Source organism: Rhinolophus ferrumequinum, chromosome 7 (assembly GCF_004115265.2).
Source record: "Rhinolophus ferrumequinum isolate MPI-CBG mRhiFer1 chromosome 7, mRhiFer1_v1.p, whole genome shotgun sequence".
Taxonomy (NCBI): Eukaryota; Metazoa; Chordata; class Mammalia; order Chiroptera; family Rhinolophidae; genus Rhinolophus; species Rhinolophus ferrumequinum.
Genome location: NC_046290.1, coordinates 68,616,565 through 68,638,902, shown reverse-complemented (window position 1 = coordinate 68,638,902; position 22,338 = coordinate 68,616,565). Strand labels below are relative to the sequence as shown.

The following is a 22,338-nucleotide window of genomic DNA, read 5'->3' as shown; positions in this document are numbered from 1 at the left end:
CACAGCATCTGCTGCAGTTCTGGCATATAACAAGCATTTAATAGATGTTTATTGATTGTTCGTGACATGATATTAAGACTCACCCCAGTGATTAAAATACATTCTAAAACTGCACCAGTTACTTGATAAATGGGACACAGTATGGTGAAATGGAAATAACTTTGGGTTTGAAACCAGACAACCTGGGGTTCAGTCCTGGTCTGACACTAACCAGCTGTTGTCCCCTTGAGTAGGTTACAGAATCTGAGCTTCAGGCTCCTCCTTGTCTGTAAAGTTGGGATGATAACACCTGCTTTGCAGAGACGTTGGGATAAAATGAAATGGTGTATACAGATCACCTAGCATGGTGTCTGGGATGAAAGAGTACGCAGTGAACACAGCCATGGTGCTCTTCAGGTTGGATCACGAACTTAAAAATATAAACATCAGAGTATCCATTATCCAAATGTTTTGTCTTTCTTTTCAAGCTCTGTGCACCTTAACATACTACCTATGACAACAGACATATATTTTTTAAGTCAGTGTCAAAGACAGATGGATGTGCTCCAAAGCAGACTAAATAACAATGATAATCAAAACATGATAACCGTTTGATGCAAAAGAACAATGTTCTTTTCTAAAAAAGAAATATTCTGCCTATTGATTAATCAATTGTAAAATACTTGTACAGATACACTCCGTACTTATAAAAATACACATTTTCTACACCCCTTTGTACTATGAACCCGTTGTCCCTTACCAGTAACTTCCAGTGGATGAAGGCATATTGCATCCAAAAAGTAACATATGATGGACAGTATCCATGCTGGCACGAGGCTGGAAATCAACTGATAAGAGAAAATGATATATGAATGTGAATACAAGTTCTAATTCTCTGACAAATATCACAAGAGACTGCAACATTCAACAGTTTGAATAGCTGTATAACAAAGATGTTTTGATGCACTTAGGATAGAATGCTCTGGTTATATAAACTGTCTTAATCCTGAAGATTAAGCATGATTTGATAATTTAATTTAGTAGAATAGTAAACTATTATGTAATAAAAATAGAAAATAATAATTAGTAGGCTGAAACCACACATATACCCACATATACTTTTTAATGGAAGACCCCCTTTTAAAGTAATGAGAGCATTATGTGGATATAAACATGAAAGCGCCAGGCTATGTATTCACAATATATTTCCTTCCAGATTTCAGTAGAGAGCTGAGTACCATAAAACACTGTACAACACTGCACTGAAACAGAAGCCACAGTGAGTGGTCAAAACATGAGCAAAAGAATTCATAACACAAATTTACTACCATCTTAAAATAACAGTAGTCAGTAGGATGTGATCTAGAGAGAGAAATTTACTAGAAAAGTGGAAAATGTGTCTTTACAAAAACACAAAAATGTTACTTTCCTACATGAGCCCTGTGCACTTATTAAAGGGATACTGAAACACAATGTCATTTCTCGTTTTTTCCTATTAATAGTGGTGGAAAGACATTAAAATAAATAAAAATCAGTTCAGAGATAAAACAAAGAAAAGAAATAAAAGATAAGTACACTATCATGTATGGTTAATAGTGAGCATAAGTCCCTTTCCTGGTTTGGGTTTGGCTCATCCCCTTTCATCTGCATTCAACATGCTATCCAAAGGGCCAGTTTACAAGTCACCTTTACACATTAAAAACGCGGAGTAGCCTAAAACGACCTTAAGTCTCAAATGTATGTAAAATGCATCTTTTAGCTCTTTTTGTTTATTTGATAAAATTAATAAAGCACCATTTATTGCTAAAATATGTATCTGAGACATGAGTTTTTATAAAATAAAAACTGTTCTACATCAAACTACAGCACCATGACTTGCAAAGTGTGGTGATCACAAAACACAGGGCACCTACTATGAGATATCTTATCTCAACTTTCAGGGAAAATATAAAGCCTTTCATTTACTGCATTGAAAAATAAGAATTTAGAGCCTAAAAGTCACATCTTGAGATTTTCATACCACCATTTAAAAAACTAACAGAGAATGGATGGAAAATGGACTTGATGTAACCTGGGGCTTTGTATTCTATTATGAAAGAACATGGTAAGCCTAAAAGATTGAAGAAGCTACTTGGAAAAAAATCAATTGGAAGTTACAACAGTTCACAAGTCATAGAAAATAATATTGTTACCAAGCCTTAGTTTAGCAAGAGAAGAGAAGGAAGAAGGATTCTGTCTCCGTAGACTCACTCTCAAGTTGAGTGCAGGATTTCCTTCCTCTCTTCCAGAATCCTCTCAGGGGATCAGTCATGGCAGTTGGAAAATTGAAAAAGCCCTCAGATGGGAGTATCTGGCCCTTATTTCTTTTATTCACTCAAAATTTATTTTGGTATGCGATACAATTTGTTCTCTCATATTCATTTTTGTCAAGTGGCTTATATCTCTCTTTGGACATCTATAACTTTTTGGTCTGACTGTACCCACCTCTCCGTCTTTTTTTTTTTTTTAAAAAAATATTCGTATCTCTCTGCCAATCCATGAGGGGTTTGTCAAATAAGAGGCTGCCTCCGCTGCTTTTGCAGAACCTCATATGTAGATGATTATATGGTTCCCATCTCTTGTAGATTCTATTATGGGTGAATTATATTAATAGATTTCCTAAAATTGAATCATTCTGGGAATATTTGTATTGAACCAACATGGCCAAGTGCATTTTATCAAGAATTAAATTCATAAAGATATATGTATCCCTATGTGTGCTGCAGCATTATTTACAATAGCCAAGACTTGGAAACAATCTAAGCATCCATTGACAGATGACTAGATAAAGAAGATGTGGTATACACACACACACACACACACACACACACACTCACACACACCACATACAATGAAATACTACTCAGCCATAGAAATGATGAAATGTTGCCATTGTGACAACATGGATAGAGCTTGACAGCATTATAATAAGTGAAATAAGTCAGATAGAAAATAACAAAAACTGCATGATTTCACTTACATGTGGAATACAAAACAAAAAGTAGCAAACTAACAAAACAAACTGATAGATACAGACAACAGAATGGTGGTTACCAGAGGGGAAGTGGATAGAGATCAGTCAAAGGGGGTAAAGAGGGTCAAACAGCGGTAACAGAAGGAGACTAGACTTCAAGTGGGGCGTATGCAATAGAGTACACAGGTATCGAATTACAATGCTGTACACCCAGAAATTATATATATTATTAACCAATGTCACCCTAATAAATTTAACTTAAAAAAATCTGTTGGATGCAAAAGAACGTGAGTCTGAGGTGTTATCTAAAATTCCAGGTGGAAATACCCAGTGTAATATTGGAATTAGGTGATTTTTGTTCAAGAAAGAGGTCAGAGAATTACATATTTGGGAATCATTCAAAAATCGAACCGTGGCAGCAAAAGGGTGGACAAAAGCACGAAAGGTGAAAGTAAGACCCACAGAAACGGCTCAGGACAAGTTTTAGATAAAGCCTTGAGCCATCAAGATCTGTGCAGGGGACCCCAACAGTGTCTTTTTTGTATTAATGCACTGTGTGTACTGCTATAAAACAAGGCAAACAACATTTTAGAAAAAGTGGGTTATCATTAAATTTATAAAATAAAATCTTAATAAGCAAAAGACTCAGGTAAGAACAGAGAGGAGACCTGTTGAGAGAGGAATAAATCTTGAAGACAACAACATACAACCTTAGTGGCTTTTCATGTGAAAGGAAAGCTAAATGCATTGCCTGGGTCCCTGCATATGCAAGAGGATCTTCTAATTGTCTTTTGTAAAGGACAAAAATTATTCAGAGTATAACTTCTCTAGCCATTTTCTGACTTTTTTTCTCTCCTTCAGACATACTATTTTAAGAGCCACTTATTTGTTCCATTCTGAACTCGTACTAGCTACGTGTTTAATTTTAGTTTCTATAATAAGAAATGTAGGGGTTCAGATCCAGGCACACCCCACCTGCCAAGATGTGCCTCAGTGGTATGTGGATTATTTTGAGCTAAAGATAACTGAAACCCTGCGGGCTCATGAGAAACTTCTGCTCTCTCCCCTTAACTATCTAGAAGAATTTAAATTAGGAAGCCTGGCCCATGATGAGCTGAAACCAGAAGTGACTTTTTCACCTATCTATACGGTAGGGTAAACTAATAATTACTGAACATGTGCTCTCCCTGCAATGACCTTGAGAAGCCCCCAGGTTCATTACCTCCTTCCTAGCTCAGAATGTCTTATATACCTTAATTTCCCTTTCTGTTTCTGAATCTCTCATGTATTAATATGAAGGGTCTTGGACTCTTGTGGATGTGGAGTTCCCATTTATATGTACGCAATTAAATTTGGTTATTTTCTCTTGTCAATCTATTTGATTGTTAGACCAGCCCACAGAACCTTGAGGGTAGAGCAAAGTTTCTTCCTTCCCCCACAAAAACAAATCAATATCTTTAAGTGGTAGTAAAAGAAAATTCCCCAGAGTTCCCTCTCAGAAAAACTTACTCTCACTGACTCATACATTCCTTCAGAAACTCAAGCTCTAATATCAAAGCTAATTATTGGTACAGAGTGAAAACAAGCAACTCATCACCATTTTTATATCTTAAAGAAAGAGTATATTGAAGTATTTACATTATTACAGCTCAAAGTACAATTCATTGCAAGTTGAAATGAAAAATACCTCCAGCAAAAAGAATATCCTATCAAAATGTAAATCTAAAACAAACAGTAGTTGCCATAAAATAAAGTAGGACTTGGACAATTTCATTGAAGGGTTTGCTACCAGCGGTGGGGAGAGGTCAGTTGGGAAAAGGCTGGGTGGTGGGTTCATTTCCTGGGTTTGCTGCATTCCCACTTATTATGCCTGGCTGTGTAAAACAAGACCCCACCACTTAGTAAATAATAATGAGGTCCACTGAGCACAAGATGGATGTACATATGAGGAGGTTGGAGATTTCAACACTACACAAAACAGAATACGGGAAAATATTTTAAAATCACATCTTAAAAGAAATCCTCCCTTTGTTCTATTTCTCCCACCATATACCAAAGAAATAAAGGATCTAAGGAGAAGACAGCTAGAGGATAATAATAAAAACAACTGCATTTAAGTGTGTGATTCTGACAGGCGGAATAAACACAGGCAGCCTTGGGATGGTGACAAACAGTCAAAAACACAGCCTTGTGAGCATGCAAGGGAATGTTATAACTGATAAGATTAAAAGTGCCACCGCTTCTTCTAACTCAATAACAAGATGACAGCTGCTTAAGTGGAAATGGTACTTCAGTCTCAATGGATGTTAACAGTTCAGATTGCCTGATGTGTAAGATCAGGGAAAAATTTGTAGGCAAGTAAGTCCTGCGACCCAAATACTTCCGAAGGACTGAGATTCCAGAAACAGTGACTCATGCATATTAATTAAAGGAAATATGATGGCACTGAAAGTGCATAGCTTGAAGGGTTTCTCAAAGGATAATGCCACCTGAAATGAAAGACCTGAAAGCATGTGTACGGGCAACATATTGAGCAAAAAGATAACTAGGCCTACTTTCTGGAGTTCTAAGCAAAATTTGTTCTAACTGCATGAGGTTGTTGGGGATTTATGGCCTCTTTTAACTAACATCAGACTACTATCAGGGCCATAAAATACACTACGATTGTGACCTAGGAGAGAATTTCATTTAGCACTTGGCTTTTTCTCTATATTTCCTTTCCAAGCGGATACCCAGGTCTGCATGTCAAATTTTGATGTATCTGCCAGACCCAGGACGTAGAAAGACTTTAAAGAACTCACACAGCCAAGTAAAGGAATGAATGATTAGGGAGATACCCACGTACATTTAACCAATCCTAAATTACTACTGGAAATGGGAGGAACACCCTTTTAGGCTAAAAATATGCAGTAGAGAAACACTATAGACTACAGTAGAGAAAGACTATAGATAAGTAACCTATTGAATAAAAAAAAGACCTGATTTACAAATGCAAGTGTGGATCTCCAGAATTGTTGTCTGTATATATTATTAGAGATACTTAATGTTAACTTTCTTTTTTCCTCCCAGTGGAATCATATTATACACAATAAACAGTTTATTTTGTACACTGTGGATATTTTTTACATGTTACTAAACAACTTTTGTCAATTGTACTTTTCACTTGATTCTGTGCATTATTAGTATTGCCTACGGTGCTTGGTTAAAATACAGGTAACCAGGGTCAGTCCTGGACCAGTCCTGCCTCTTCCCTTATCAACATCTCATTTAAATCTCCAGAGGTCATTCAAGGCAAGTGTATCTTTAAAAAGTTGACTTGGTTAGTCACACGTGACTCTGACTACAATCATCATTTTTAGTGGCTGAATGTATTGTGTTATATGAGCATACTTAGAGTTCAGTAACCTCATCTTAGTTAACTTGGACCACATAGCTCTTTTAAAGGTATAGGGCAAATAGTAAAAACAAGGTTTCTTTTCGAATAAGTGTATAAAAGGAGTTTTCTGAAGGTAAAAATCAGTTGAGCCTTTAGAATTGTCTTATTAAAAGAGAGCACTGGACCTGTGCATTACATCATGCAGTTTTAGCTATATCACCTAAAATTGTTTTAGGGCTAAGGTCTGAAGCAGGTGTATGTGCAGCCTCTGGTGATTACGTTCACGTCTGTGACAGAGTCAGTATTCTAATATTGCTAGAGCTTTCAAGCCATGTTAAACATTGAGAGAATAAAGAGGTATTAGGTTCAAGAAACAATAATGTAAAAGAGTTGTCATAATTAAAAAAAAATACAGGGCCCCAAACCTTAATATCACCCCCATAAACATTTCCTTATTTCCGAAACATAAGGATTATACTTCAAAAACCATTCATAGGAACTAAAGATAGTGCTCTAAATTATAATTTAAGTGTAGGATATGATCAACCTTAATGTTCATAATCTTGTAGTTGAGCCAAAAGGTTCAGAAAAATGTAAAGCTCACAGCCGTATAGTCCATTTGGCAGCGTGTTTTAAAAACCCACAGCAACAGCATATTATGTCATCTTCTGCCAGCTTCCCGCACAACCATAAAGCAATTCTACACTAAAATAAAGACCTCCTGCTTGAACATTTTTAATCAGGCTGTTCAATAGAGAAATTGCCATTAACTCTCACTAGCTCGGACAATGATGTACAAGCCAAAAAGGATCCTTATAGTGGTTTACAAGGTCTCGAAGCTGCCGTTGCCACATTAACCAAGAAATAAGACACCTGAGCAAGACTATAAATTGAACACAAATTAAAAATGAAATAATCATAACCTCTAAATAAAGGAATTTCAGCACAAAAAAGAATTAAACTAGATGACACACCTTTTAAAACTGAGCTTTTTGGTATATGCCAGAACCAACTAAATAATCAATAAATACACTTTGTCAGCCAGGCTTTGCAAGATAAAATAGCATAAGTTTCATAGGGCCATGTTTTTTGTAATGCCACTCCTGTAATAGTCCCTTGTTGATTTCCTCCAGAACGAATCCATATCATCCTTCTTGCCTTTTCAGGGCCTGCATAATATTACACAAGTCTCCTAGCCTACTACATCTCCATCGTGACAAACCCCAGCTTCCACTCTGCACTCTGAATAGGCAGCCCTCCTCACGCAATAGCCAGAACCACTAATATTTATGAGGGCTTATCCTGTGCCAGGATTATTCACTTCTCACTACGACCCTGTGAGCCTGGTCCTTTTCCCATCACACAGATGAGCCTCAGGAAAGAGAGGCCAAGTAACTTGTCCACGGCCATGCAGCCAGCAAACAGTGAGACTCTCGCTTGCACCGTGTTCTCCTTCATTGTTCATACCGATGTACACTGGAATATTCCCCTCCTCTCTGCAGACCATAATAGACCCTCTTTCCAGATTCTGATGAAATCTTGCCTCTCTCTCATGAAATTTTCTCTGACTAGAAAAATTCATACTTATCTTCATAGACTTGGCCACAGAAGTCGTCCCTACTGAAACAACTGAAATGGCTACTTCAGAATGACTGCTCAAATGCCACGAACCCCTCGCCACTGAAGGACATTTACACATCAATTCTGATTCAGATCTGGGCTTTCTGAATTGGCCATTTTACTGAGGGATGGGGTAATGGTGGCATTTTGACATTGCTGCATTAAAACAACTATGCCAACAGTTCAGTTATTTTTTGTATATAAACTTATTTATGGAGATATAATTGACATATATAATTGACATATAACATTATAGTAGTTTCAGGTGTACAACATAATGATTCAATATTTATATATATTGTAAAATGATCACTACAGTAAGTCTAGTTAACATCCATCAGTTACTTTTTTTATAATCGTTAAATGTATATAATTAAAGACATCCCTAAGTCTCAGCTTTATCAAGTATAATAAAATGGTTCCTACTCTTCTCCTCCCTTTTTTATTACCTGAGAAAACCCAAAGGTTTGTTGGGGGTCATGTTGGAAACATGGGCATTTGGGTGACCAAACCATAGAGGACATTCAAGAAATACTCTGAGACAGCGTACATAGTAGCAGCTTCTCCTTCATGATTATGGCCAAGCAAATTAGGTTCTATCCACTCATCCAAGACTTCCAGTATAGTTTATCTTATTTGTGTTGTCGCAGGTCTCTCCAAGTAGCTTTCACTAAGAAACCAGAACAACGTCCCAGCGGGCCTGCTGGAAGGTACCCAAAGGTCATGTGGGAGGCAGAGACTACACTATTCATGTTGGAGAAAATCCTAGGTGAGAGAGAAGGGAAAGGATAGGCAGTCAACTAATTGAAAGGTAACAGAGTGATTGCATGGGGATGGGGACTTATACATATGTGTATACACACACACACACACACACACACACACACATTTCTATTTACTGCTGTAAAGCCGTAAAATGTAGATATATGAGCAATGTAACCCAGCCAGACCTTGATCCTTATAGTCACACTATGTAGTAACCCATAAACATGATCAAGATTAGGGTTTCCTGCAGTTTTTGAAGTATGCCAACATTGTCTTCACTTGAGTTTTGTTTAAGAAAGGTCACATTTGGAAATATTCAAGTCTCACTGTGCAATTCTGCAGTGGAAAGTATTCCACATCCAAGAAAACAAAAAGCAATGCATCATTAGATTAATTTTGTCTATTTTTATATTCGATGGCTTCTATCTCATTTGTATAGTGCAATTTGATAGATAGGGACCTGTCATCATTCACTAAGGGAAAGACACATTTATTTACTGGTCATCCATGTGAGGGAAAGCAAGTGGATGAAGATGACAGTCAAATTTCTTGGCTGAGTGGGCTCCTGTCAGAGCCAATTCCTCTGAGTGTCTGTAAAACACCTTTCAGACAGCATCACAGTTCAATGGTCAAATGCAGATTTTATCATACTTTCACCCATTCCAATTCTGTGATTTCTTATTAAAACAATAAACAAAAGCAGTGCTCTAGGGAAAGCTGTGATTTTGTTCAAAATATAAAAATTATACTTATCTCCATAATAGTATTTCCCCAACCTCCTACTTTAATTCACATTTAACAATCCACTGCAGACAAATAAACAGATCAAACGTGTTGCGTATGCTCATATGTAAATATGCCAGGCATATGCACATATAAATTCCCTGACAATTGTGGTGTCTTCTCAAAATTAAGAAGTATGTTTATCTGCATTACCTAATTAGTCACAGAAGCATAAAGCCAAAATTATGAATTATTCAAACGCAATTTTGGCTTTTAAAACCATCAAGGAGCTTGTTTTAATCCTAATAAGCAATCTGAATTGTACTGTTCCTTTTTTGATTCTTTTTTCCAGAAATTTGAGAAGCAAAAGGATAAAATCCTTTTCTCTTTTCATGTGCATTTAAAATTTTTTTTAAATTTATTGGGGTGACATTGGTTAATAAGAGTACATAAGTTTCAAGTATAATCCTAATAGACATCATCTGTATATTGCATTGTGTGTTCACCACCCAAAGTCATCTATCTTCCATCACCGTATATTTGACCCCCTTTACCCTCTTTTACCTCCCTTCACCCTCCTTCTCCTTTGGTAACTGCCACACTGTTGTCCGTGTCTTTGAGTCTTTTGTTTTGTTTTTTCATTTGTTCTTTTCTGTTTTATATCCCACAAATGAGTGAAATCATATGGTTCTTGTTTTTTCCCATCTGACTTAGAGAAAGACCTTTTCATAGTTCTGACAGTTGTATTCTTGTCTTCTCGAATTCTGCCAGGTGGTGATTTCCTTGAATTTGTACATACTTCACATCCTCATGGCCTAGCCCAATCACTGACACACAGCAGAATTTTAAAACTTTGTTGAATTTATAAACAAGTGGCTTTTCTTAAAAAAAAAAAGTTATTCCCTTATATTCCAACAAACGTATCATTTAAGGCAAACAAGTAAATTGGCTACTGTTCCATATGTTGCTTTAGAAAATGGCCAAACAGACAAAACACTTTTTTCAGTGCTCATTCATGTATTAAGCTAGCAATTATTGAGTCCCTACCATATCCTGTGGCACATATCCTGCTGGCATTCAAAAATTTTAAAGGTACAGATTATGAAAGCAGAATGTATAAAATGATAAAAGTGCCTTAAGAAAAGAATAAACAATTGTCACCACAATAAACTCTAATTAAAAAAAGAAGAAGAAGAAGAAACAAAGTATTATTGGTCTTTACAACTCTTCATTTCCAACCATGTCTAATCCATAAAAGAGAGACCTAGAATCTGGGACAACCCACAAAAAGGCTAAAGCTTCATTCATGGAGAAGCCTTGGTTACCACTCACAAACCTTTCACTCTGGGAGTCCGGAAAAGCTATGTATGATCAACCTCCCAACATACGACCTATATATCCAAGTCCTTTTCCTCCGGCAAATCTTTAAAGTTTCATGCGTAGTGGGTTTTATTTTGTAAGATAGTTTGAGGTGTATTGCTTTTTGGCAAAATTGACCAGAGTGTTCCCAGTAGGGAGTGAAGGTAAGGGAATGAAAGAAGAATTGTATTTGATGTGAGGGAGACAGAGATGTGCTATTGCTGTATTTCAGCTCCATCTATCTACTTGATAACTTCTTTCATTTCTCCCCTGTACCACTAACCCTACACTCAAATCTGTTATGGTTTAAACGATATACAAGTAAAACACATAGGTATCACATAGCTAGCAAAAAGCTTGGGCATGTTCCTTAACCTCTCTGACACTCTGTTTCCTCTTCGGTAAAATAGCTTAAATATGCTTAGCTCTCAGTAGCTTAGTAGCTGGCAGGTCCTTGGTAAACTTGGCTGGTGCTGGGATGATATATGAACATGATTCCATAAAAATTATTGTCCTAAATCAAAGACACTGATGTTCCTGTCCCTGTTTCACTAACTATAAAATAGGACTACCTTCAGGGTTGTCCTAATAATTAATGAGCTAATATATGCAAAATGTCCCTTATTTAATCCTTCATATAAATGATTTTGGTACTTCTCTTTGGTTTTCAGTTTTCTAGTTCTAATTTGCCTACACCTAAATTTCTGTGGTTGTTAGGTTATGCAAATAATGGTAACTACAGATTGCTTGGAGGTAAGTACATTAAAGGACTCACACTGAGGATGAAACAAGCCTGTTTTGAATAGGTGAGAAAAATCTTTAGTATTCATGCAATCCTCCCAGCAATAAAGAGAATACTGAAATTAGTTATTAACCTTATACGATCCTTTAAGGACCTTAGAACTGAGAACACTTTAATCTTAAAAGAGACTTGCCTAAGAAAATGCAGAAATGTTTAGTACCCTGGTTCTAATATAGCCCTTTATGTGTCTCCTGTGAATATTTTTCTTGACTGAATAGATTCACTTGTACTTTTCAATTTCAAATTATGTGAAAGTAAACACATTTATATTAGGAAAGCAGTAACACATTCCAGGATATATATTTATAGTCTTTATCGTCACCAGCTCTGAAATCATACACTACCACCATCTTCCAGAAACAAACCAGTAACCTATTAATGTGAAATCTGTAATACTGCTGTGAAACATGACCACCATATTAATACAGATTTGTAGAGGGGCCTTCTCTTTAAAGCAAGTGTGAAATAGGTAGAATCATGACTGTCTCTGAACTTGCACAAAGAAAACATAAAATTGGTAAAGAAAAAACTTCATGTAAAATTCCTTTTTTGAGTAGATAGTTTCTCCTAGGCTGCCAAACATGTGGATATGAAATTAAGGAGATCTTTACTGTTGACATTTTAATGATGAATTTATATTTTAAATCACATTTGGTGTTACTCAAAATACTACAATTAGAAAGTTAAATTATTTTTCTGTCTTTCAAGTTAAAGTTCAGGATCTGGGAGCACCATCCTCCTAACCTTTTTCTTGGTAATGTTCAATTATTACACAGCAATCAGACAATGCTCAACTTCCCAGGGTCTGACTTTCATTTTTAGGAATTAACTATGAGAATACTTTGTTTAGAGAGTGTTGTTATAAGTGTATTTTCTGTGATTACCACCAACGTGTGTGAAAAAAAAGTAAATGCACATTGCTCTGGCTTTACAGGTTTATAATGAATATTCTTTGGGGAGCGCCTCATGAAAATTCATCCTCAGATGGCCCCAAGGCTACTGTACACATTGTACAATCCACATAATAGCTGTTTCTGACAGCCCACTTGAAGATTAGTTTCAAGGGACCAAAGTACAACTCTCATTACCATCGCTTTCTCTCCAAAATCAAAATCAACATTTCAAACCAGAAAAGTGAAGCAGGGGAAAACACAAATCCATGAATAATTTTGCACTCACACCTCTTCCCTAAACAGTTAAAAGTCTGTCATAAGGGAGGTTTAAATGAAAACAACTTAGATGAAAACAGATGGTGCTTTGTCACTTTTCCTATCTGATTCAAAGGTTCAGTTAGGGAAGGGCCTGTCATTTAAGTGTCCTCTTATTCAATAACATAAGCAACAGGATCGACGGTCCTTCTCTCCTACCTCCATCCCTTTTCCTCTTCTTTCTCTCAGTCTTCCCTTCCTCCTCCTCTTCATTCTTCCCTCCCTTCTTCTCTCCTTCCCTCCTTCCCTCCTTCCTTTTCTCTCTTCCTCCCTCCTTTCCTCTCTATCCATCTACCTGTCTGACAGGTAAAATATTACATTCCCCAAAGTTGATTCTAAGTGCATTCGATTTATAGCATGAACCAGCAAGTAAATAAACAGTCTGTTGAGTGGAGCGGAATTAAGCATCTAGCCACAGACAGAAAGCCAATACTATACAAATGGGACTCCATAGTATTGGCAGGTATCAGCATCTGCATGCAACTCCTTAACTACTATTACTCATGAATCTCTCCAGGTACAGTTTGTAATCTTGTCTCTCAGTGGCTCTTTCTAGTTTGTTTCTGCATTAGACATGATAAATGCATTTTAGAAACTGACAGTAAAAGATTAATATGCTCAGAGCCATCAAAGAGAACCTTTCACTGATATCAAGGAGCTGCCCTCCCTTCAACTGCCAGCTACCACCCCCCCCCATCCAATTAATACTTACTCACGAAGGCTTCCTCATCCGTTGGCAAACGCATGGACATGCAGAAGTACGTGTCAGACTGTTAAAGAAAGAAAGGTATACAATTCAAATTAAACTGTTGTTAGTAAAGTAGAAATAATAACTAGTAAAAGAACGAGCTAGATGACGGAAGAAGAACCACTGGTCCAGTCAGATGAAGTTGCCCGCCCCATGCTGGGTGCCAGGTTCATGCAAGGGCTGAAGTCTAGAACTTAGGCACCCCGAGAGTTTTTCTAAGACTTTTTCATAAGTGATTTCAAATGCTATTTATAAAACCAATTATCATGAGTGATATTTCTAGTATGTCACAGTTAAAAGGCAACATTTTAGATGCTTAATATAAAGAGTAAATCAATTTAATGCGTTTGATTTTAAAATGGTAGACACTGGTTTTGACCATTTGTCTATTGGCATAATTAAAGATTTAATTTCCTGAATTACTTTACAACAGCCCAAAATGTTAATTAGAGAAGTACAACAAACAAAAGTTGGTCTTAAAACATAATGTGTAGGATATTTAGTTTTTCTTCCTGACTTTAACATTTTTGTATAGTATATTGAAGCAATCAACATTAATTCAAATTATTCTTGCTTTTGCAGTTACTGGTCTCCTATCTAAATAGCCACTTTTCCGCGATCAAATATATTAACATCAAGAATTACATAAAAGTTGTAATTTAAGGAAAATGGGTTTCTGTTGAGCTATGCATTTCACTTCCTTAACAGAAATCCACATTCAGTGAAGTATGTGCTATGGTTGATAATACACAGAAAATAAATAGAGACTGAACTCATTTAATAATTCATACGTGGATATTATTGCATAGTTCTAAACCAAGAGACTACACAAACATGGATAAAGATAATTTAGGTTTCTGTACACCTTCTGGTCAGTGCCAAAAAATTGTGGAATTTGTACCTCATTTTTTTTCATTTCTGTGTTGAGACACAAGGGGGTTCAAATACACATTAAACAAGCATAATATAATTTGAAAAGCTACGTGCCAGCACTGTGCTAAGCACTTTACACATATTAACTCTTTCAATCGTCAAAACACATTCCTATGATATAGGTAATACTATCCCCATTTTACAGATGAGGAAACTGAAGCAAACCAAGGTTAAGTAACTTTACTGTTTGTTTCTAGCCAAAACCCGGCAATAGGCAGTTATTGAACCCTTTCTTAGTACAGTTACTTAAGAAAGTTTCCAATTATAAATCTTTTCTACGTGTCTTTGAAATCTAAATCTTCTACCACCCAGAACTGTCTTTTTATATTCAAGGAAGTAATTTTGCTCGGATTCTCAGCCAATGGATGCCTTGCTCTAACTTACATCACTGCTTCCTGTCATAAAGATAAGAGGTTTGTTTTTCCTCTGGATATGTGCCAATCTACAAACCCAGATGGCCTAGTCACATGGACCAACCCCCCAACACCCCTCAGTGCCTTTCTCTCAATACCCTCAGCCCTTAAAAGGCCTCCTGTCTTTTGTTTTTTCAAAATTGAGTTCAGTTCACACAGGACCCCCTTCCCTTTTGCAAAAGTTATTACTGAAGAAACCTGTCCTTAGCACTTTAACTAGTGTCACCCGGTTTATCTTTGCTACTAACAAGTGCAGGAGCTGGGATCTAAACATCAGCATTCTGACTAATGTATTACAGATCGTTCAAAGCAACGTGAACAATTAATGACTTAAAAGCAGATATAAAAAAAAGTAAATTTAAAGTACCTAAGCATATATTTATAACTAGAAAGGATCCAAAGGTTGCAATGAAATGCAAAGCAAACAGAAGTTCTTTTACATGTGGACTAATAGCTTTTGGTTTTGTTTTAACTTACTTTATTATAAGTCAGTTCAAGTTGTTTTTTGCAATAGATGAGGTATAGGCATAAATAGATATATGAAATTCAGCATGTTGGTTCTTTTGATAAAAGAAAAAAACTAAGCACAATAATGGTTACATATATAAAAGAAAGGAAACTACTATTTATATTGAGAATTGATCAGAAACATATAATTCTTGCTCTTATCATCAACTGAGCAATTTAAAATGACAGAACAACTTGGGAATGTCTTTCTTCTAACAATTTATATTTCTTGGTTTATAACTTCTCTAATAATGAGAATGCTTAGATTTCAATGGTTTGCTTCCTGTTATATTAAAGCCAATTTGAAGAGGAAAAAAAGAGGAAGAACAGATGAAGGAGATCCTCTGTAGAACAACCAATAGGTATTCTGCAAAATTATTCTGGGAGAACCAAGTCTATATTAGATATCTCATCAATGGTCTACCACGCACCATCATGCTATGACTTAGGATTTTACTTATGACCCATTTTTCAAGATAAAGAATAATTCTGTTAGAAGAAACGAAGGTATTTTTTTTTCCTAAAAATGTGCACATTAAAAAATACAATGGGCATCAAATCAATCATCAGCCTTCAGCTGAAAGCTCTGACGACCACAGTTCAACAGAACAGAAAATGGCTAACGGTAATTTATTCTTTCCTCTGCAACTGTAAAAGGTATCAGTGATTTTGGTCTGGAGTATTCTGGTACCATGGTTTGATTTCTAGAATTAAGCTCAAAATCTATGCAAAGAAGATATGCTCTTCAGGGCCATTTACATGGTTCCCTGGGAGACGCCAGATCTTGAAGACGACCAGGGCCAAGTTCTGTCTCCCTTAGGCTGGCTGACTATGAGTAAGCACTCTTTTTGTGTTATTTATATTCTTATCTCAGTTATGCTTTGAGTACGCCTAAGGGGCACTTCATCTTTTTTTGCAGAAAGGGAAACTAATTCACACAAAGGTTTTTGACCTACCTAAGACCACCTAGGTAGGTAGTGTCCAGGTCAGAAATAAAAGTCTTCAAGTTTATGCTTTCAACATTAGAGATAATTATATATCTTTTCTTGCCACTTACGTGCCATTAAGGTTTTTTTCATTTTTTAAAAAAAATTTTTGATTAGACTTGACATTCAATATTATATTAGTTCCAAGTTTTAATACAGTTACCTTGTGATTCTGGAGAGTCTTTCAATCTTTATACCTCTGTTTTTCTAACTATGAAACTAAATCTTGTATTTCAAATAAAATTTAAGGTTCTTGATAAGTAAATGAACAACTTATTTTCAACAAGATGTGTAACTTGTTGAAGAATGGATTGGACAATGGTTTTTACTGAACTATTATAAGCTCATTATAGTGCAGGGAACGATCATTTAGGTGATTACAAAATACTGTTTCATCAATACAGATTAATTTCTATAGCACGTCACCACAAATGGATACTTTAAATTTAAATTCCATGCTGCAAGCAGTAGTCAGTTTAAAAATTCAAGACTATAACACGTAATCACGTAGATAACTACCACCAACCCTGGGATTGAGAAACACTTAAAAAAAAAAAAAAAGCCTCCTGAAGCAACAATATTAAGAAAACTAGAATGATACACTTCTCAAAGTAACAAAATAATTACATCACTAATACAAGTAAATAACTAGCTGTGTGTTTCTTTTTTGCAAGATGAACACCAGGTACACTATTCAACAATACCCTGAGATTAGGTAGATACTCATATGACCCCACAACTTCTGTCATTCAACAATACAAAAAAAAGTTCAAATGATTTAAACTTATGATCAATATTTAGCACATGACAACCTGTAAAAGGGAGAACATTTACTGTGCCTCCTATTTCATTCTAGAAGCTTTCCATCATAGTTTTCTCATGATAATGCCTCCAGGTAGGTATTAGAGACACTCTTTTAAAGATGGAAAAACGGGAGTCCAAGAGAGCAAATAACTTGTTTGTGATTAAAAAAAATAAATTCTGGAAACAGATGAAATGGAATTTGAACCCACTTCACTAAATCATTTCTCTTTCCACTATGGAAAGATAACTATCAGAAGGTTATTTTTCCAATGCCTTTAATATTTGAAAAGGAAATGTCAGTTCTTAGATTCAATTTTAGCTGTTTACTTGATTAATGGGAGATACAAAGGAATCAAAGACACGTATAAAATTTAACAAGAAGTTTTAGTCCAAGTCCCCTAAACTTCCAGTAGCACCTGAAAACACTTCATGAAAGCTTGTGGGCAAACTACAACAAACCGGAACCACAGCTACTTCATTTTGTCACCATTTTGATTCTGCAAAGTAAAGCTGTTTGAGAACAAACATAACTCAGGTCAATGTTTCTCCCTAACACACTCTGAAGACACAAAAACAGTACCTTACTGCCCGTTATAGTAGTTCCTTCATTTGAACACACTGTCCTAGAAAGGATGCTTCTATAATTCAACCCAAACTACCAGTACAACCTTTCACAATTTTCCATAGATCATCACCATGAACCCTCTTTTTTCTTCCGTGGGAAGAACATTGTATCTGAACTTGGTGCCAGGGGACTGTCTATAAAATACTGCAGATTCAAACTGCTAACATAATGCTCAGATTCACAAAAAGGGACACATAGAACGTGAATCTACATAGCCATGTCTCCCAGTGCTATCTGTTATGGCACATCAGCCAAATCTGAATCAAGAGGGATATGATATTGCTGATGCTTTTTCACTGCTGCTGTTGGGAACTATCCAAGAAAAGCATATTTTTCTGACAAAAGAAGACAGTGCACTAGAAATGAAAAAAAAAAAGTGCCTGCGACTAAAGAATTCCTCTTATAGTCTATTATTACGCATTTTAAACCAAGTTCTCATGCAGACAGTAACAGCTTGCTTACACGATTTAAGAAAAAAGTGCTTTTTATTTTGATTTAGTCATTTGTGAGAAAGAGATACAGTGGTTCCTATGGAATAAGCAGTTAATAAAATCAACCACTTATGTAAATCAATATGGGACAAGCAAAACCATCTGTATACCATTACATGTGAGAACTGTTCACATAAAACCAGTAATTTTTGTTTTGGGAAACCAGAGGTACCATTCAGATCCTAGTGATGAGCAGTATGATTTGATCCTGACTGGATAACATCCTCACTGCCCTTTTATTGTTCAAGTTTAAAGAATCCCAGCAGACTAGCTTTCTTAAGGAGCCTATTCGATGTGGTGACACAAATAGGTATACAAACAGACAACATGACCCAGTTTGACCTGGATATGGTCCTTTTGCTTATTTCTGTGGCTATCTGCAAATTGTTTGTTCTCTGCAAATAGGACATAACCCATAGAAATATCATATTCTGTACAGTATGTTCTCTGGTAACTTTTCTCTTGTTAAGTAACCAGAGCAGTGGAACTATCTCAGGGTGGCAATTGTGACTTTGTGCCTTGAGTAGCTGTTAGAAAAGTAAGTAGTAACTTCTCTACAAACCCAGATCGTGCACAGTTTAAATCCAATCAGGAAAAACCGTGAAGGATCCATGAAGCCCTACATTTTCACACAGTAATCACTTTGGATTTAAATGACTTGAGTTCTGCAAAAAACTAGTGAAAATCTCAGGGACTTATAGTAGTTTTACCAGACCAACAAGAGAAAAGTACAGAAAGTGTTCAGTCCTTTTTGACAAGAATTGGAGTTCTACTGAGATGAAGAAAGCAATTGGAAAATTGTTTTTCAACATTTTCTTTGAATTGATCCAGATAGAAAACAGAATCAAATTGCTGTTTCCCAAAGTGATTTTAATACGCACATTATTAAGCTTATACTGACGCAGTGGTCTTTGTACTTTCAGCCTCATCCTGATTATAAAAGGAAGTTTAAAAGCAAAAGAAAACTATACCAAAGCATAGACGATTTTTTGGAGCAAAAAACACAGGTTTAAAAAATTTACCTCTCTGAAATCAGAACTGAAGACACTTAATTACAGATATAATTCCTTAAACTGTCACTTTTGTATTTTGTATATAGCCTACCCTAATTTCCTTTTTCCTGTTAAGTCTTTCTCTTGCCATATAAATTTAAAAATCATGGTGCCCACTTAGATTTATTAGGCTCTGGAAGAAATAGTCACAGTGAAGATTTTATGTTAAAACATTCCTAAATGACTGTAAAAGAGTATTCTCCGAAGTGCTCCACTCTCGTCCTTACCATTAAGTTAAGCTCCATTCCCAACAACTCGTTGGCTGTTTACCACAACCTAGAATGTAATCTTGTAATAATGTCTGCTAGCATCCTAACCATTTAGAATATACTTGGCACATCCTGGGAGCTCTACAAATATTTGTTGAATTTTGCATGTACCTTCTTCCTTTGGTGGCAATAAACTCACAGTTTAGGAAAGGCTGAACTGAAACCTGTATTATAGATGCTGCTTAATTAGGGTTTTAGACCGCATCCCTTTTTTCAAATAAATTTTATCCTTCAGTTGATTCCTACCAGAATCCCATTTGCATTTTTAAACTATAATCATTGTGGCTGGTGATCACAAGATTTTCAATGCAGTAGCTCAAATGGGAAGCTACTTTCCTGGCAAGGGCTCTTCTTTGGGAATTACAAATCTGTAATAGCAAATGATAAAGAAAAAAGTATTTTGGTGAGGGAACATCTGTCTCAGAGCTTTTTCACACACTTTCATTTAAGAGCAAACAAAAAGGAACATACTAATAATGGTCTATAATTAATTGTCTAGGCACAGCTGGTGGTAACAGTGATGAGAGCCTCCTTGGCTTCCTGGTTACAGGGGAAGTTGTGAGGGGAAATGGTAGTGTTCGGAACAGAAGTTGCCGACGATCTATCTGTACTATTCATCTTCCCCAAAGTTAAGCCTGTTGTTTCAGCTTTTCATCAACTTTCCCTGAATATGGAAGCAGTCAATTTTCTGAATCATGTGTCAGCATTAACTAGTTACACCTATGTTCCTCTCCTTTAGCACAGGTGACTGGAAACTGACTATATTTTTCAATCTGTTTGGAGATGCTTCAGAACAGAACAAGCTCCGCAATCACTACCGCCCAACACAAAGTTTCTGTGCTAAGTGGCTTACAGTTGATTCTGGGACAATACAGCATTGCAAAAGAGAACCTCTAGACTTGAACGGGTCTGTCAACTACTTTTCTACTTGAGTTGCATTTCCATTCTCTTGAAGTTTATAATGAACCATCAGAAAACAAAGTAGTCTACTTGATTTCTGTTCTTTCTAGACTTGTTCTCATATATCTTGCTATAGTCATTCTATTAATACTTGCCTACCTTTAAATCTCTTTTAATGCCTGTGTAGAAATCCATTCTTCCACCTGTCCATTCATTCATTCAACAAACGGCTATGTTGAACAACTCCCAGGAACTGTGTTAAACTCATACAACTGAGCAAAAATGTACATGATCTCTGTCTCCATAGATCTTAGTCTATTAGTATAAGAGATGATCATACAAATAAGTCTTAAATTTTTAGTGTTCTAAATGATATATGGGGAAAAATACAGGTTGCTACAAGAGCCAGTAATCCAAAAGAAATGATCTTGGTGAAGGAGGTTGGCAATGTTTTAGGCATATGAAATAGTATTTTCAAAGGCCCTGTGATTGGAGAAAACTTAATATCACTGAGAAAACAAAAGCCAGTACATACAGACAGAGGGAACATATTTTAAGTTGGATTGGACACAGTGCAGGACTTTGCAGTCTGTGTTAAAGACTTTGGTTGTTTTATTTTTCTTTAGACCAACAGAAAGCCAATAAAATTTATTGTAGGAAACTGACATGGAGGCTCGAATTAATTATATGATGGGTAAAAAGGCCATGTCGTTGTTTAGAAACGTGACGACAGTAGCTTGAAACTGGGTGATGTCAGTAAAGAAGAGGACAGATTCTGGAGATATATTTTATTGGGTACATTAGACATGACTTGGGAGTAGATTGAAAAGGAAGGTAGGGAGGTGGTGTCAAAGACGCTTCCTAGACTCTTGTACTGATGGTAGCATTCACTGAGACAAAAAAGAACAGGTTTGAAGAAGATGAATTTGGCATTAGACATAGAATTAGACACGTTGAATTTAAGAAGCTTTTCAAATTTTCACATGTAAATGTCAAATGGGCAGTTGGGTAAAAGTTCCAGAGTTTAGAGGAAAAGTTTGGCTTATGGATGTAAATTTAAGTGACATGGGAAAGTTGGGTGGTAATTGGGCAATGGGTGTGGAGGAGGGTGCTTTGTGAGAGTAGAAAGTAAAACAGCAAAGAGAACTGACAGAGCTGTGAAGTGGTTGGCCAGAAAAAGATAAGCCAGGGAGTTTAGGGGAAAAAAACCAGGAAAATATTATTTCACAGAAGCTGAAAGAAGACAATGTTTCAAGAAAAAGGAAGTAGTCGATAATGTCACTAATCAAAATCCCTGTTATCAGTGTTCTCATAGGGGTGGCTACAATACACTACTAATATTTGGACATGTACTTTTTGTGTGTGTTAATATGCCTAACTTATCTTCCCTGTAGCTCTTCCTATAAGGACTATGAGTGTGGCTTCTCATGACTCAGACTCTTCTCAAAGCTGTTAAGCTTCAGCCACACTCACTATCCAGGTTACCCACAGCCTCTCTAGTGTTGTCATTTACACTGCTTCCCAATAAAGAAATGTCTGCAGCAACAGTACATAGCAGAGTTACCACAAAGTTTCCCCACCAGTTCCTCTGGTGATGGTCACAAAACTTGAGGAAACTTGGGAAAAAGGAAAGAAAGAACATCAATGAAAAGAAAAAATGGAAAAACAAACAATAACAAGAACAACAAAAAACAAACAAAGAGTTAGAAGGCTGAAGGAAAAAAATGGGTTAATAAGTCAATTTTTAAAATATTTCAGATATTCA

The 22,338-nt window shown here is 36.2% G+C and overlaps 1 protein-coding gene across 19 annotated transcripts in view; it reads right to left on the bottom strand.

Moving 5' to 3' along the window:
* Positions 1-22,338, bottom strand: part of PAM (peptidylglycine alpha-amidating monooxygenase) — a 147,522-nt gene that overhangs the window by 101,656 nt on the left and 23,528 nt on the right. For all 19 annotated transcript variants that reach the window (XM_033110097.1, XM_033110101.1, XM_033110106.1 and 16 more), the window contains exons 3-4: positions 13,558-13,615; positions 740-827 (exon numbers count right to left, since the gene is read on the bottom strand). In XM_033110097.1, the coding sequence (XP_032965988.1) occupies positions 740-827; positions 13,558-13,615 (146 nt within the window). The remainder of the gene's footprint in view (positions 1-739; positions 828-13,557; positions 13,616-22,338) is intronic.